Source organism: Falco cherrug, chromosome 15 (genome assembly GCF_023634085.1).
Source record: "Falco cherrug isolate bFalChe1 chromosome 15, bFalChe1.pri, whole genome shotgun sequence".
Classification (NCBI taxonomy): domain Eukaryota; kingdom Metazoa; phylum Chordata; class Aves; order Falconiformes; family Falconidae; genus Falco; species Falco cherrug.
The window spans coordinates 9,217,956-9,236,251 of NC_073711.1; the positions used below are offsets into that span (position 1 = coordinate 9,217,956).

The window sequence follows — 18,296 nt, forward strand, 5'->3', positions numbered from 1 at the left end:
CAATTTGTTCAGTTCCTCGTGGCAGAAATAGCAGGTATGAGTGTGTGCAAGGGTTTTCTAGCAGCTCTACTTGGACATACTTTTTGGGATCTGCACCTACCATAAACTGCTTTCAGCATGTCATGTCACTGAGCATTGCAGGCTTTATTGTGGAAGCGGCAGATGAAGTCCTGTGCCTGTTGGGAAAGATTAGCAAAAAAAAAGTAGCAGTACTACTCTGGGTTGTCATTGAATTGTGCTTGTTCATTCAGCACATCTGCTCCATGGTTGTTCAGCAATATTTTGTTTTAATGGATAATCTCAGTCTTTACTACTTTAACACTATACATACGGCATCTGGTTAGGAAACAGGAGCAGGGTACTTGGTCTGTGTAATAAAATCAAATACAGAGCTAAGGTTACAGTTACAACTGGACTCCCACCACCCATGCTTCAGAAGTGGCACCAAGACTCCCCAACAGCTCCAGCCAAGCCAGAATGGAAATAGGAAAAATGTCTGAAGAACTGTATGAATACAGCAAAATCTGCTCCAAAATAGAGGTGGGGAAAGAAAAAAACAGAAATAAAAACCATCTTGGATACATCAGTCCTCATCCTCATAAAGCTCCTCAATGGAGACTAAGTGTGTGGCAGCCTTCAATGTGCTCCAGCACAAGGGTTTTGTCTCTGTCCCCAACTGTCCCCTACAACCCAAATGCCACCTCCTGCCCTGACCTGCGACCACTCTGGCTCCCACACCCTCCCATTCACAGTCTGGCTGTGCTTTCCTTCCCAGCTGCACCACACTTTGTAGGGCAAGGAAAGGGATGTGGCACAGTCTTTGCTTCCATATAGCTGATGGATAGACATAGACACAAGAAAGGCAAAGGGCTTGGATGGACACACAGTGATGAGACCAACAGCAGTATGGAGTAAGTTTCTTCCCTGTGAGGAAGGCCATAGTGCACCTGGCATCCGGCTTATAGGTAGGTGGAAGAAAAAAACATGAATCCAAGGAGATGTCCCAAATGCACTGGCTCATTCTCCTCCAGGTCTGAGCTGGCCACCTGAGGTACACCTGAACTCAGTTGTATTTGTCAATTCAATCTGCTTTCCAGGAGTCAACAAAACTCAAGCTGTTGTTTCAAATATTTATTAAAAAATAACTGCAAGTGGAAAAAAAAAATCAATAAGCAGTCCAATGGCAGATTTATTACAGTGTTAACAGGTAAAGGGAACGAGTAAACTTTATGAACAAAATCAGCAATAGGAAAATATACTGAAGGATTCTTAATCAATTGATAAAAAGGAAATAGCATATATATTTATGTATAAATATATAGGTTACATTCTTCTTAAATAGATTAAACGACATATATTAGCAACATCCAAAAGTATTTCTTTGCTGCAAGAGATCCATCTTCCTTCACGGCAATACTGCCCCTCCGGAAGTTTTTGCCCACTACAACCACTGTAGAGTTTGGGGCTAGAATAGCCAGGTCAAATCCAGAGCAAATGATTTAAAACTAGTTTATAGGAGATCTCAATGTTATTAAGAATTAAGGCCAGGTATGCAACAGGTGGAATTGGCAGAGCATGATTTAAGCTGTGAGATCTCCTTGAAAGCTCAAATTTGGATTAAAGCTATATTCCCACAGGGAAACTCTGATGTTGCTCAGGATTCCCAGTTTAAGACACACTTCTCTTTTTCTGTAAACAAATGTTAACAAAAACTCTCTGTACCCTGTTAATAATTTTTTAACATAAAAATAAGGAGCTGCTCGGGTAGTTTTAAAACAAGTCAATATAAAAAATCTATTCTATCCTAAGCATTGTCTCTGTATCAAAGTGCTAGCAAATGGCACAGTGCTTTCTGTTTGAAGCCATGTTCCCTGCTTTTCATGTTTCATATTGCAAACCTCAGCTCCAGCAGGACTGAGCTCAGGACTCCAATCATGGTGGCTGAATCAGCCCAGCTCCAGACTCACTCTTGGGCAGTCCTTGTTATATTGGGACACCCAATGCACTTTTGAACAGGTTGTGCTAGGGCACAACAACAAAGAGTTGTGCTGTTAGATGGACAGCACCCATTGCAGACCCATCTCCACCCTGCTGGGTGGTCGTAAGGTCTGCACATGCAGGGAGCTGCTCAGGATCCAACCCAGCGCAGCAGGTACTAAGTCTGTGCCCTGAAAAGACCTGGGCAGGAGTCAGGCTCAGACCCTACAGCAGAAGACGAGCAGATCCCCCTATCATTTTGCATAGTTTGGTTCAGCAGTGACTCTTGCAAGTTCTGGGGAGATGCCCTATCATGTTCCTGCTGCTCCCCTTCCTACCAGGTGCTGACAGAGACTCCCACAGCTTGCCTGTTCAGGATCTCTTTGGCTTACTTGGTTTGGTTCAAATGCTCGCTGGTTGTTACTTTGGAGCCTGGATAAGAAATAGTGCAAATACAAGCTTAAACAAAATAAAATAAAATAAAATCAACCACAACACATTGCCTTCACTGAACATTCAGTTAAAAAGACAAGGATCCTTAAGATGAAACCCCCGTTGTAGGGTATTTGAGCTATTTGGCAACCTTGCACAAGATTCTTCATGATTGTCATAAAGGAGTACGTTTGGTTTGGTGTTAAATGCTTAAAAGTATTTGCTAATGTAATTCTAACAAACACTGCTATGGCTAATTGCAGATGACTTTGAAGACTAGTCACAGAACATGGGACATCTCGGTGTGATGAGACAAACGCTCCCTGCAGTTATGGATTCCTCAGTGCTTTTCTTATCCAAGTTTGACTCAAAATAAGTTTGTTTGCATGGAATGGTGTGAATTCATCCAGACTGGTTTTGCTGGAAGGCAAACAGACACATTATTTCTGAGGGTCAAGATACCTTTATTTGGCCATGTGCAGGCAGATTAAGAGGCCAAAACAGAACTCAGTTTGATTCCTATTATGGGAGGCTGGCTGCGGTGCATTTTAAAACAACAATCATCTGAAGTGGCTGAGATGTTCAAGTTTGAAATGAAGTGCCAGGGCACCCTATAAATGCAGAGACACCCCTTGCATTACAGCAACCTTCACCGCACAGTAGCATGCACACTGCAGTCCTCACTGAAGCAATGTGCCATGCAATGTTTCTCAGCCCACTTCCTAAAGGGACTTAATTTCTCTCAACTCCTCTTCCCCCCAAAAAAAAAATCAGCAAAAGGGACATTCAGCAACAAATTGCTTTCAGCAAGCGATGCACAAATGGTTTGTTGACTTCACTAAAGATTAGGCACTTAGCCTGCTCAGGGATTTTGTAAACCCTATATACCTCCATCTCTAGGCACCTACATGCTACTGCGAAGTTTCAGGGTTCAGCCCTGGGAACTAGTCCTGCTTTGACTACGATCCAAGAGAGAAGACTGCACTCTTTGCTCAGGAGCAGGACTGGCTGCTGTCCTTATTAGACCCACAGTGTTCAGACCTGCTTCTCTCCATCACACAGCTCCCACTGCCTCTCAGTACACCAGCATCAAGCCAGGTTTGCTAGCTTGAAGGTCGAGTCGCACCAGGGGAGTTCTACCTGTTGATTTTATGGGACTGTTTCAAAGCAGGATCCACACATTTAAAACCATAAGGAGATGAATTCACAGTGAAGCTAAGGAAAAAAAGAAGTCTTATATACAGACAGCTGCCATCACACACCCCCACCCACCCACCCACCCCATTAAAGAAAGCTTTATCTTTGCCCATGTGCTTGTTTCTAATGTGATACTGTCCTTTCCAGCACTTCAGGACATTGTTTCCAATGACACAGATAACAGAATTCAGGCTTTAACTGAGAACTGATGTATGAATATGCTTAAGTAGCTTTCCTCTCCCAGGCCCATGAATTTGTACAGCTTTTGTACAGGAATAAAATGGGAAAAAATTCTCCAGGGTTTGTTTTGGTTTTTTTTCACCCAATCAAATTCATGTTATGTAGTGGGAAAAAGGAGACAAGTTTGGAACAAACACTTCCTTCCTCTTCTCCCTTTGTCTGCAAGTGTAAATATTACTGGAACTTAAAAGCCAGCATCTACATTAAACAGATGGGACTCTGCTATGTTCATCTTTTTTGTGATGGTCATGTAGCAGAGACTTCTGAAAAACATTTGGCATGAATTCTGGCCATGACAGGATACTGCCTAAATTGGAATCAGGCTCCAAGAATCTTCCTGCAATTAGATTATGTCATATGTTATATTCTTACTCACAGCCTGGAAAGGAGAGTGCAAGGGTACTCAATATCTGTAGATATTCAATTAAAATGAGTGCACCAGACACTGACTAGGTCTGGCTTTTGCCAGGATAGCTTCTAAACCTTAGGAGAAAAGAAAAAGGGAAATGAACACACATGCAGTGGAAGTCATTGTGCCTATATGTATGCTTATTGGCTAATACTATTAATACCTAACTGAAAAGGTAAAAAGTCATGCAGTTTATGCTTTGTTTGCTATAGTTTTGGTTACGTGAATGCTAAAAAAATAGAATTGAGGGTGGGGGGGAGAAAGGTTTCTTTGTAATATATGGCAATTTTGCTGGCTCTTGAAGGTTGCATTTCAAGCATAACTGCATTTCTTCATGCACTCTGGAAGCTTCCTTTCTGGAGGGTATTGGCGTGCTTGTGGCAAAAAGCAACCAAACTTATTAATTAGGCACATGGTTAAAGATGGCATATGAAAAAAAAAAAAAAAAGATAAAGATGAGTCATTTCCATTCTGAAAATCCTTACTCAAAGCCTTGATGTCGCAGCGAAAAGCTGAGCATGAAAGGTAGCAGGCTCCTTCTTTGCGTGAGGGGCCCAGCAATACCAGCTGTGAAATGCACACATAGAAAGACTCTTATATATTCTATAAACCACTGTAATCCAGAATAAATAGCACTGTTCTGACTCATAAGTGTATTTCAGCTTGGTTGTTGTTTGTTACAGCTGGAGATGGTTTGCTTTTCATTCCTTCTGTCCCACCCTTGGACACATCAATGAATAGCAACCTGGGAGTTCGGAGTGTCAGCAGTATCCTTTTGTACTCCTTCCGGAAATTCTGGTTGAGAAGCCCATAGATCACAGCATTGAGGCAGCTGTTAAAATAGGCCATAAAATAGCTCAGGACGAAAAGCCATTCTGGAATGTGTGGCTGCACTTTTGAAGGATTAATTGAAACAGCAAGGCCAATAAAGTTTAATGGTCCCCAGCACACAGCAAAAAGGACAAAAACTACAAACATAGTCAAGAAATTCCGGATGTCAGCTGCTCTGAGCTTCTGCTTGCAGTCTTGTCTCACCCGGTGTTTGACTTGAATCACCAAAACCCAGATCCGTAGGTAGCAAAATGTCACGATAGACAGTGGGACAACGAAGTGAACCACCACCACTGTGATGGTGTACGACGTACTCACCGTCTGGGAGAAGGTGCAGGAGTAAATCCGGGGGTCATACTGCAAGGAGCCAACGAAGAAGTTTGGCACAATTGCCACCACCGTGAGTATCCAGGTCAGACAGAGATAGCAGCAGGTGTTCTTCAGGTTGAAGAGCTTATCGTACTGAAGGCTGTGGCAGATGTAGCAGTAGCGGTTGATTGCAATTGCCGTGATGTTGAAAATGGACCCGATGACACTTAAGCCCATCAGGAACCCACTTATCTGACAGTGAACGTTTCCCATGGTCCATCCGTTATGGAAAATGGCACTCAAGATCAGAGGGTATGGATAAACTGCAACTACAAGGTCTGCGACAGACAAACTGACGACAAAGATGTTGCCTACAAAAAAGAAGAGACCGTGAGAGGTGAGTGTAGGTCCAGATAGACAGCTTGCAACTCAGAACTCCTCTTTAGGCCTAACTCTCCTCATGGGCTTCACTCTACCCTCCATTTGGAATCTGAGGCCCTAGAAAATCAGACTTTGTTCTACTAGTGATGGAAACAGAGTAACTAGCATGATTACCCTGCATATTCCACCTTAAGAAAATTCTAAACTGGAAGTGTTACCCTTAACTCTGCTGTAGCTGGGGGTCAGGTTCCAACATTCCTCTAAGTTGTGAAGAAGAGAAGGATTTCACTCTCCTTGTTAATCAGCCAGCACGACTGTAGTCAGCAGGCAGCCACCTAGCATTCACTGTCCTGCAGAGAACTTCATTCCTTTAAATACTATATAGGACACGATACTTTCTCTAACATCACACAGTGACACTTCACATAAGCTCTGTCCATCATTGGGGTGGGCAGGTTAAGTTTTCAGTGGTTTATTCATTGCACTGAGAGCAGTTGCGCGGGAAAGGTCTTTTTTGGTCTTTTGCATGTGAACAGGTATATTTTCACGAGAATTTCTGCAGTGTTCATGCTAAGGAGCATGTGTTCTTCCGGGAGCCTTGGTGAAGCCAGCCTTTAGGTGCTTATCTTATTTGGTATGTTTTCCTGTTCTGTTAATATTAAAGTTGTCCAATGCAATATGGGAGGTCAGTCACTCCTAAACTGTCTGGACCTGGGCAGGGAATATGATTAATAAGCTGCCGTCAGCCATCCCTGCAGAGTATACGCTGTAGGTTGTTCATATGGAATCTGAAACAAAGAGAGCTGAGAGTCTGTACAAACAGAAAATACTTTAAGCCTTTCTGAACTGAAAATGGCACATTGCATTGGACAACACCCATCAGCTCCACTGTGTGGAGCAGCCTCGAACGACCTGGGCAACCAGTGACTTTCTAAAAGCAGTTGCTGCTCATTTTATGAGTCTGGTGTATTTTTAGGTAGGCAAAAAGCCCTTCTGTTCCACTTGCCAGTCAGAGTAGAGGAATGCATTAAGAAAGGAACCTTGAGGTCTTTTGGGAACTGGTGTAACTACAGGACCAGCTATAATGTTGAAAAGAACATCTATCAGTATTCAGCTTTTTGACAACTGAGACAAACTCATTTCAGGAGGAGCTCAACATTGCAGTTAGAGGACAGCGCACTAGAAAAATTAGTTGTTTTTCCTAACTCTGCTATCTTCAGGTATATCTGCAATGGCAGGAAGGAATATATTACTAGAGTACCAGTAAAGGCTATGTTTAACATGTTTAAGGTGTTAACACCTATGCCCCTGTGTGTTACAGGCAACATCCCAGCTGACTGATCACACCTGCACCTTCTGTTCAAACTCTCATATCCTGCTGTCTACCAGATGATATGAAAAAACCACTAAAATTAGGCCTTTTTCTATAGTATTGATGAAATGACTCTCTGAGATCTCAGTTCAGCTAGGTCACTGGCTTCAGTATTTGGAACATACACCCAAGGACTGGCAGAAACGACAACTGCATTGCCATTGCACTTGGCTCGTTGCTATGTTTGTTGCCAATGAAACCTATCAGAACAAGTCAATAGTTCATACCAGGCAGCAGGGTCCACTTAAGACTGACTGGAAAACAGTTCAGACTTGAGAATAGCCCATGGCAGTGTGGCATTGAGACAGCTGACACAAAGCATCATTTAAAAATAAGTATTAGCAGAGGACATGTGAAGTGCTGAAATCTTTTGACAGAAAGATTTCACGTACACAAGTTTACAACAGCGCACAACTTCTGTGGCTGCTGTGCCTCAGTGCTGCTTTTTTGCGGATTTAATATCTTATTTGGAGCTTTTTAAAATGCAGTCACTGAACCTGTTCCTCATATAATTACCTCTATTTATGCCCACTGTGAAGGGCACAACCACCTGTGGCCAGGCTTAGTGCTTATGCAGGCACCCCAGATAGGAAATGCTCTTCAGCAAAACTTTAATTCATTTGATCCAAAATATGCACAACAAAAAGCACAATGTGTCCCCAGCACTAGAATTGCCTTTTGGAAAGGTTTTCAAAAACAATTTTCAAGATAGCAAAACAGAGACAGACAGTTATCAGCAACCCAATTTAGGAGATTCCAGAGGATGCTGGAGACAGACTCCACTGATGGGACTACAACTGTCCCTCTTCACTGGTACCTGTCCCACTTGGATACACATTTATATACACAGGTGGTTGGAAAGCAAGCCTCTGCGTTTTCTGGGGATGAAAGACAGCAGCATTCAACAGCCAGTTCTGAATCAGGCAAAGCAGAACAAAGCTGGATATTCCCTACTTAAGACAGCACATCAGTGAATTTAATCCAAAACTTAGCAAAATCATAGGGACAATTAGCCTCACATCACTGCCAGCTGCTGGGAGAAATGAGCAGTCTCTGTCAGTCTTTCTTCACTAACTTGAATAGTTGGGAGGAAGTAAAAATATAGGGGTGTGTGTGGAAATCTATAAAAATAATATTCACAGGATGGATTTAGTAGCTTGGATTCAATCCAAGAGCACAGTATTGAGTGTATTATTTTGACAGCACTTCATTGCATGTTGCTCCAGCAGGGAGATAATGAAACGATTTTATCAAGACAAGAATAATCTCCTCCTCTACTTGGAGAGCAAACCTGCCATCCTCTGTTCTGTGCTTTCACCTTGCAATCTTGGCTCTCCTATCAGCTAGAAGGCCTATCTCCCTGACAGGGTGTCAGGTGCCTGAAAACAAGGTCAGAAAGGTTCACTCAGTACTATTGCACAAAACCAAACCCATCTTCCATTTTACTTGGCAATGTGGTCGACTTCACGTTTTTGTTCTGGTGAGATGAACATGAAGGTCAGACCGATATAACAGCCACTTGCCAGTCAGTCCTCTGAAAAATCAGTGCATTTTTAACAACTGAGTACTGAAAAGAGGGGACACATTGCATGCCCCCAATGCAGCACACACCCTTCAAAGCATGGGAACTGGCTGTTGGCTAATTATTAAAATAGGAGTACCCTGAGTTAAACATTGCTTCAGCCTCACCATCCCTGGTCTGCTATGTGACCTTCATGTGCTGGGCCCTGTGGACATCCTTGTCCTCTGTAGGATGAGATCAGACCCTCACTCCCAAAAACGCTGCAGAATGGCAAGCCATCTGATGAGTGGCTTTTAGGGAAGGTAAAGAGCAGTGTCCTGCCAACGATCTTCACTACTGTATTTTTTTTACATTTTTTCCACTATAAAACAAAGGAGTCCTGCCCATAAATAATACCAGCAGGACTTTATCTCAAATTTAAAATTATCTGCTTCTGTGACACTATTTTCAGATGTATCATTTTCTCTTTGTGGGCATGTGACTATATTTCCTTATTAGCTTCCACATTTTCCGTCCTGTTTTTAACTTCTACTTAGTATAAATTGGTTGATGTGCCACGGTGTTCTGTTCCCCAGCTGTGTTGGAGAAAGGCAAGCCCGTCACAAGCGTACTGGCAATACAGACTTGGCCACCTTTTCAGAGAAGATATAAATCTTTCTACATTATAGAGGTCCAACACAAAGCTATATAGATGTATGATAGCCTGTTATCCATGAAGTGTTTGGAAAAAAAACCCCACGAAACAACCTGAAGCCCAGCAGCAGAGATTATAAGCACGTGCAAGTAATACAAAAGGGAGTTTATCCCAGAACATCTTCTGCCCTAGTACTCCTGCCTTTGAGCTCCACTCCTGCATCCCATACTCCTATAATCCTATTTCTGCTCACTACAACAGCCTGCTCCTCTATTCCAGCAGTTCCCTGGCCCTGCCTCTCATTTTGCCTGGATTATCCAACAACACAGGTTATCTGAGGACTTACTGTCAAGTCCTGGTGCTAGGAAATACCGCAACGAGTTCTGCAGATCAATAAAGTACATTCATAAAGGTCTTCAGTGGCAGGTTGCCCAAACAGCACCTGACTTTCATACAAAAGGACATCGTTCTTCTACAGAGATTAACTGAGCATTGCTGTACAAATACAAGGGTCATTGGCCCTGCCGGCCTCAAGAGGCTGTTGGAAATCCCTTGGTGCAGAAGCTCCAGTTGCAGAGATCTAGCCTCTCCCTGCTGTTCCCACACAGCAGCTGCAGGCTGTCCTTTAGTACACACAGGCTGTGTTTTCGGTATCCTGAACCTAGAAGCAGGGTTAAAATTTAAGGCAGGCTTAGGGGGAAAGGAGGTAAAATATTTTTCTGAAAATTGGCTGTTCTTCTACATCTCAGAATGTCCATAGCAAGCACCCAAAACTCTTCTTCTGTTATCCATATGAAACTCTCTCTGGCTGACATTCCTTGCTGAGATATTACAGAACTGTTTGCTTCAGGTTAATAAGATACAGATACTCAATGCAGCCTGAGGCCGACACTTATCTGTAAACTCAATGCCGAAATTGAAAAGTCCTGAGTGACAGGAGTTGCACCAAAGCCGAGACAGTTTTGTGGATCAACTTCTGCTCGCCCGGCAGCATGCAGCTCCAACTGAGGAGGAAAGAGGGCTTTGCTGCCCAGGGTGCCCCTCCTGCCAACCACCTTGCAGGCATCTGAGTTGCTCCCAAATAGCTGGTGCCCAGCACAGCATTTTGAGGCAAAGAAAACTACATACAACAGCTTCAAGACCAGCAGGTGAGAAGCTGACCCATGACAGACATGAGTCCCGTGGGGGCTCGCTGCATGAGCAGTCCCCCCACTGTCCCAACCTCTCTCGAGCAGTGAGATCAGATTCTGGTGCCTGTCTGGCTGTAGCCAGAATAGCTGACGGTGTTAGAACAGCAGGTATAGAAACCTGTGTTGAGAAAAACATGCTAAGATCCACAGTGACATAACGCTAAAGTTTGTTGGGGTGACTGGCATGTTTACAGTGACACCTTACTATTTGTGGTTTATATAAAAAACGTCTTAAAACTTCATGTTTCTCCTTTCAAGTTTTATGAAAAAACTCAACACTCACATCCACAAGAAGATACACTGGAATTAAGACTCACATCAATCTCAGAGAAATATATATATAAAATAAGGTTCAGTAAACAATTTAACAGGCCGTGACTGTAAAGCAAGCCTCTGATGACCACTTACCGTAACCTAACACTCTCTGTTTAACCTTCCAAAGCTTATGTTCACTGCAAAACAGAAACAAAATGTACTGTTTGCTCCAAGCAAAAAGATAAAGTAATAAAAGCTTTATTCAGCATGCAACAAGACTCTTTATTAGCTTTGATAGCCTCCTTTTCTTGTCTATTTTTACCTGCCACTCACTGTGCATTTCCTTATATTTCACTAACCTCCAGTCTGCAGACGTGAAGTGTATACTCGGTTCTGCAAACTAACGGCAGTTCATAGAAAACACTTTCCAATCAATTTTGTTCTTTTTATAATATAAAGATACCATTGAGTGTGTGCAATCATACTGTTGTAATTTAAACAGATAATGACACTGGGGTGTTGGGGGATCCTGATCCTGCAGCCCTCACCGACAAGCATTTCTTACATCACAAACTCTTAACGGATCACTTTGGGGGAGACAGTGTTCACCCCAGTAAAGACCATTAAGAATCATCTTTCTGTAGGGGACTACAACCCATGTCACTGCTCCATGCAAACTCTTGGCTTCCAGGGCACTGTGAACACTGCACACACAGCAACAAAATGGCACATGAGAAATCCCAGACGGCTAATTGCTGCCTCTTTTCAGCATTCTGATAAGCACTGATGCATCCGACGTGCTTGTACAACAGTCCAGCGTGTACTTACCCATTTTGACAACTGAAAATGTTTGACAGGGGAGCACAAGTGAAAATCAGAGAAACCCTCCCCAAGATCCAGGCAACAGGAAAAAAAAAAAAGATATGTTGTTCAAGTCATTAATCCACAAATTCCAATTGAGGATTTGATTTGTGTATTTAGGAAGTCTGTTCAACAAAAGAAATAAACAAAAGAAAGTAAAAAGCATTCAATCAATTATCTGTTATCACTGCTCCATCAGGATTCAGAGGGGGATAAAGCCTGGTTTCCTGCAGTTAAATAGACAATGCAGTTGGGCTGCCCACTGGTCTCAGTTTCTGACTGTGCTGCATAAAATGATACAGCGGGTAATGAACAGACAGGACTGGAGGTGTTGCCAGCCCACAGCATCCTTAGGATGTTAGGCTAGAGTACATGGAGATATCCAATTTAAGAACATCATGAAGGTCCTAGACAAAAGCAGAAAACTCCAGAATAATTTAACTTTTCCTGGCAAAAGTCCTTTGAGATCTCTCAGCACAATTGTGAATTCAGAGAACAGCAGTATGCCCTGGGCTACCGACCGTTACCTGGTTTACTGGCATTGTTCCCTATGGGAAAACTGTGGGCACTTAGTGCTGCCTCCTGCCTTGTGCCAGCCCCACATCCACGCAGGAGCAAGGCCAGGGCAGAGCAGGAGGCACTCTGCAAAGTGAAGTCTCAGCCTCCTCCTGTGCTCTTCATGACCAGATGTTTCGGCATCACTTTGGCATCACGAGTGCAAGCTTCATGAGCCATCTCATCAGTATATCACCACAGTTGCATGAAAGCTGCCTTTCCCTCTGGACCTGTGAGAAAGACTTACTTCCAGGAGGAGGAGAAAAACCTCACAGTATTTACTGAAGTAGAAAGGACCAGCTCCCCAGCACTTCAATTACATTTATTTTGTTATGCGCTATACATTATTTTGGCTGATGGTTTAAGAAAGGAATTGATTACACTGCCAGATAGAGGACTGGATTACTGGATTTAAGATTTACTTTTAGGTCATGACCTTTTAATTGCATTGCTGTCAAAAACATATTTGAGCCATGCCTTCAGCTGCTCTGATTGAATGTAGTGAAGGGCAATCATTTGCAGTGTTTACACCCCAGAGATTCATAACTTTCATTTGGCTAAGGCCATCCAGATTCAAAGTCATTTCTGAGCTCAGAAGTCTGTGGAAATGGGCTGAAAATTAGAGACCAGCCCTGCTCACATGGTTTCTTATCTTTCCTTATATCACTTACCATTACACTGGAAACAATGTAAAGGAGGTGATTTTTTCCCGCAGTGTGATGCAGAAGGTAGCTGGACATTCACTCTCAACTGAATAAAAATTATTTCAATTATTTCTTCTTCTGGACCTTGAAAAAGAGGTCGGCCCTCTTTTGGTACCAGTGCAGAGTGACTGCCCCCTATTCAGAGTTTCAGATATTATAAAATCCAAAAGATGTTTTTAGACCACCCCAGAGAAACACTATTTTGCAAACTTCCCCCTGTTATTCCACATTAATCCTAACATGTCTGGCTCAACTTAGGCACACCTTCGTGAAACGATGATCTGAAGATAGTATAAAGAAAGGGGAAACAATGTCAAGTTGACATTTTACCTACCCCTAACGATGTTCAACTTTTTTAAAATAGCACATTCTGTTCATCTATGAGCCTTTTAATGACTCCTTCCTGTGTTTCCCTGGAAGTTCTGACCCTTCACATGAGGGAAATCTTCTGGATTTCTAAACTTAGCTCTTGTTAGGGTGTTTTTCCTGGATGCAATGATGGCAACTAGATCTGCTAGTAATGAAGGAGGAATACGTGGTGGTCTTCATCTGGCTCTCAACATACACCAAAAAAAGTGCTAAAACGTACCCCATCTGCTTACGTGCCCCTGACTCCTGTCATTTAACTGTTATCTTCATCAAACTCGGAGCCTGCAGCCAGGTTAGAGTTAGCAAGCCAACCAACTTAAAAGTTCCTCCCTGTATCGCTTCCAAATGCTTGGGGTTCAGATAGCTCGGAAACACGGGCTGCCTTCACAGCGCGTCCCAGCAAGGCAGATGGAGAGCAAGTGCTGGAGGCAGGAGGCCCTTGGGGCCACCCTCCCATCTGCACCTAGCGAGAGGGAGCCTCAGCACCCCGTCAGCACCAGCCGAGCCCGCGCAGCACGGCCTGCAGTGTCTGACTCCTCAAGGACAGCATGGCTGATGGCTACTTATTCCCTAGGGCAGCTTCCTGTGGGAGCTGACAGGTCTTTGGGAAGAGTCTGAACAAATCCTCCTGCAGCTGTAGAAGAGTGAGACTAGCTACCCAAACTCCCACTTGACACACTGGTTACCAGCACCATCCTCCGAATTAGAGCTGTTTACCCTGCTTTTCTGCCTGAAATCCCTGCTGAGTGGTACTATGTGATTTTAAGCAGCTGCCTAATTCCCATCCAGGCTATGTAGGAAGTGCAGGCTGATGCCCTTACGTTTACCCTCACACACTGGCCACAGGAGCGCAGAGATGAGCTCTACCAGCCCGTGTTAACTCCAAGCTCGTTATTTATCACCTGGTTTGTAAAGTGCTCTGAAACAGGAAAGGCCCTGTATAAACATAAATGTGAGTTACTGCCAGCATCCATTGAAATGACAAACCAGCATCCATCCTCTCCTGGTCCTGGCAGCTGTACCACCACCATTTGCCATCTGTTACAATTCTAAAATAAAATCTGTGAACTCAGGCCTAATAGACTTAATAATGCTCTTTTGCTATTGGTGCTGGTCAAAGTGTGTTTCTGGCCTGGAAAGAAGCTATGTGCAAGCAACCAATTCCTAGGCAGCTGTCGGGCAGAGCATATACTCAGATCTGAATACAGCAGACTTTAGTGATAAAAATCATGTCTGACTGCCCTGGTGAGCCCTGCCGAACCGCCTCAGCTGAGCCAGGAGCTGGCTCCTGCTCCTCCTCCTGCTTCACCAGCACAGTTTGTTGACTAAACCTTCGTGACAGCACCAGTCACTACACCCATGGACCTCCACTGCAAGGAGCAGGTGTCACCCTGCCACCACTAACAGCTTGTTTTGGCCTCCCAGCCTTGCAATCGCATGGATCAGTCTCTCTCCAGTCCCAGCTCTTTCTATTTATTTGGTGGGGATGAAAGGCTTTTTCTTTTTTTCCTTGTAACTCTTATGAATTGTAGATGGAAATTATGAAGCTAACAACAAAAAAAAAATCACCACACAAAAATGCTTCTATCAGTGAAGGACATTTAGCCTTTAATTCATTCTGGACCAAATCTTCTCCAAGTCTGCCACAGGCAACACCTTTTCAGACTGTGGCTGCTCTGTTGGTTAAGCCTCTAGGATGGACCAAAGAAGTTGTATGAGGTGAGGACTGTCCAAAGCAAAGAGGTAGAGACTCAAAGCAGCCAGCTTTCCCCTATGAAACCCTAAAGGCACTTCTTTATTATAAGGGTTGTTTGTCATACACATGGAGTGCCTTTTGGGTTGCATTGCACGCTGTAATATCAAATTCAGATGCCCTTTTCAAGACCACCTTAATGCCCTTTTTAAAGATTCAGACTTGAAACGAAGTAGTATTGTGCAGTACTCAACTTCAGGAGAGAGCAAGCTGAGCTTAGAACAGAGAGTGCTCAGTTTGGACACAGACCAGCACAACACAAAATGCTGCCCCGAATCCAGCCTCACTTTCTAACGGAGGCTCGGGACAGAGCTCTGACCCATTCTGATCCTGGCAGCAGGATCTCCTTTCGCATTCTGTCCAACAAGAACAAGAGACTAACATAAGTCACTTGCCATACAAAAACAGAGCTAATTTTTAGACACAGGAGTAATTAACATATGAAATAAATAAGCCTTAAATCAATGATTAGAGGGATAGTAATAGAAGAACTTGAGCTGACAGACCAGAGTTATGCTGGGTACGCACACTGAGACAGAGCACCTGTGCTCTGAGCATCCTCAGCTCAGGGATGCTGAGAAGGGTTCCTGTGTCTGGAGGAAGCTTATCCCCTTTTCCCACTCTGGGTTGTTCTAAGGAGGGCTGTTTCCCTTGCCACCTCAGGAACTTCAGAAATTCCTGTTCTCCACTGCCAAGAGAGATTACTCTGTGCCAGAAACACTATTTAGCCAAAATCCCTTTCTCATCTGTTTTGGAAACAAATGCCAGTCCTTGAACCCGAAAATCTGATCTCACACAGGTAGGGCAAATCTGAAACAAACCCAGTGCAAGTGGGCTTGTCAATCTGCTACCTCTGCAAGCTGTCTTGAAAAGCATTACATGGAAGTTGTACTGGCCTGCACTTGTCTTACAGTATTACAGGGCAAATCTTAGGTTTATTAATTAAGAAAAACTGTCCTGCGTCAAAGCCCAAGGAAAGGGGAATGCAGGGATGTAAGGAGAACAGTCGTCATTGCATAACTTGCAGGGGGAAAGCAGACTTGCTTACAGGCAAATGAACACTGCAGAGGTGCATTTAATTTGCCTTAGCTGTTAAATCTGTCCTCACTGTAATTACACAGCAGCAGCATCCTCTTGCTATAAACACATAGAATAAACATGCTAAAAACATGGCTGGCAGGAGATGGAGGGAAAGCAGGCCTGTTTGCCTCCGTCTTTACTCTCCCCCTGGTGCTCTCAGATAATTCTCCAGACTCAGCCTACTTGGGTCTTCCTGTCTGACACACCCAGTGTTCATCCTGACACCCCAAGATCTGATCAGCCAGAGGATGGATGTCTTCCTAAACCAAAGCTGGCCTTCTAAAGTCCCTCCTTGATTTGGGCTTGGGGTGAGGAATTCACTGGTCGAGCAAAGACCTCACTGACATGACTGGTGAGCAGGGGCCAGCACACCCCGCTGTGGACGGAGATGTGCTGAGCACATACCAGATTTCTCATAAATGGCCTTTTCACCAACCACTGTAACAAACCATCTCCTTTCTGCTCACCTTTTCAGCACTGAAAACATAGGGTCTGCTAGTTAAGTACTGAATCAAATAGACGTTACCTAAATGAAAGCTTGGGTGTTAGAGCAGTAGCAGGGTGATAATCAGGGAAAGATATTTCTGCACAGCTCCCACCAGAGTTAGGAAAAAGGAACGTAAATGGGATCCCCTTTATCTCCTTTATCTTGTCGTAGGCTACAGCATGGTCCTGGTATGCCTTACAGTGCTGCACTGCAGTTGATTGGGTTTTCTTCTGATGACCTTAATATATTTTTTCAAACACTTGGTAGCCAATGTTATAAAAGTAGGTTATAAAAAAAGAAACATGGGGTAGATTTAATGTACAGAATTCCTTCCTGTCCACAGTTTTTTTTCTCCTGTGGCCTCACACGAGACCTGGCAATGAAGCAGGTACTGCCACAGTATGCACATGCAGCAAGGATGAGGCTGGAAGAGAAGTGGTACCAACAAGGGACAGGAAAGCAGCGTATCTGGGGGGAGCTACTTACGTTCCTGTGCATAGCCAGCCCTCCAAACCCAGCATCCAGCCCCACAGCAAGGGAAAGGGTTGAGCTACCTAAATTACTGTTCATCCAGCCTTCACAATCTGCTAGGAAGACAACTAATATTCCTTACATTACAGATGGGGAAAGAAAAAGACCCAAGGTTTGATGGCTTTGTCAACACTATGTGAACTGTGAGAGAAGTAGTGCATGTAAGTTTGAGACTAGAAAGTACAAGAAAATGTATTCTGGACCTCCTGTTTCATTCACAACTATTTACTAATCCCATTGGAAATGGAGAGCTACTTTCACCTGGGAACACTTTAGGGGCTCTGATACAATTGCATGGGCAAAAGTCCAATGCAAACAGCTAAAGCTGATTCAATCAGAATAATAATGATACTGGAAAAAATTACCTAAAAAAACCAATGTATGCCCTAAAGGATCTTTTCCATTTTCCCAGAAATGAGTCCAAAAAACAGTGTTTCCCAGAACATCATCAAAAGCTTTGCTCCAGATATTCCACAGGGTTTACAGGACTCATGTCAAGGCTGGGTACAGGATGGGCAACAAGAAACTATCACTGATGTGAGAAACTTGGACTAGGGAGTCCCAAATGTATTGCTGGAAGGCATCTGCTTCGGTTTTTTCCCTAATGACTTATAAAACTTAATCGATTATCTTAGAGGTGCAATGGGTGGGTATATTAAAACAGAAAAGATGGTTTTGCAGTAAAGTCCACAGTCGACATGTTCTGACACGAGCCCACGTGAACAAATTGTTCAAATGGGTGTGCTCTAACATGGATCTCAACAGGGAGTCTAACGGTAGCTAATATCCAGGTCATAACTGATGAGGCTGGCAGACACAGACACCTCTGCCATTAACAGCTTCCAGTACAAGAGCATCGCTGGATTCTGCTCTTACACAAACAACATTTTGCCCTCAGCAAAAAACACCAGAAAGAATAAGACATGGAAAAAAAGGCCATGCATGTCAGCCAAAGAAACTCAGAGGTACTTAGCTCAATTTCCTGATCCTGAAATACCCCCAAGTCCTACTTTCTCATCTGTAGTGATAAGGGCAAGCCTACTTTTAGAGTCGTAGAATCAACACCAAGTGACAGTGCTTTCTGTGTCTCCCCAAACTTCCCCCCCCCTTCCCTTTTTACCTCTGCTGAACTTTTCCCAGCACAAAATAAATCACAGAGATTTCTTCTCTCTAAAACTCCTTAACATCCATATCAGGATACTTCAAA

At 43.6% G+C, this 18,296-nt stretch overlaps 1 protein-coding gene across 2 annotated transcripts in view; it reads right to left on the reverse strand.

Moving 5' to 3' along the window:
• Positions 1-3,690: 3,690 nt before the first annotated feature.
• Positions 3,691-18,296, reverse strand: part of GPR50 (G protein-coupled receptor 50) — a 47,334-nt gene continuing 32,728 nt past the window's right edge. The window contains exons 1-2 of one of the 2 annotated variants that reach the window (XM_055727417.1): positions 11,578-18,191; positions 3,691-5,766 (exon numbers count right to left, since the gene is read on the reverse strand). In XM_055727417.1, coding sequence (XP_055583392.1) covers positions 4,901-5,766; positions 11,578-11,581 — 870 coding nt within the window. In that variant the 5' untranslated portion in view covers positions 11,582-18,191 and the 3' untranslated portion in view covers positions 3,691-4,900. Of the gene's footprint in view, positions 5,767-11,577; positions 18,192-18,296 lie in introns of those variants that run through there. The other variant, XM_055727416.1, reaches the window with a different exon arrangement.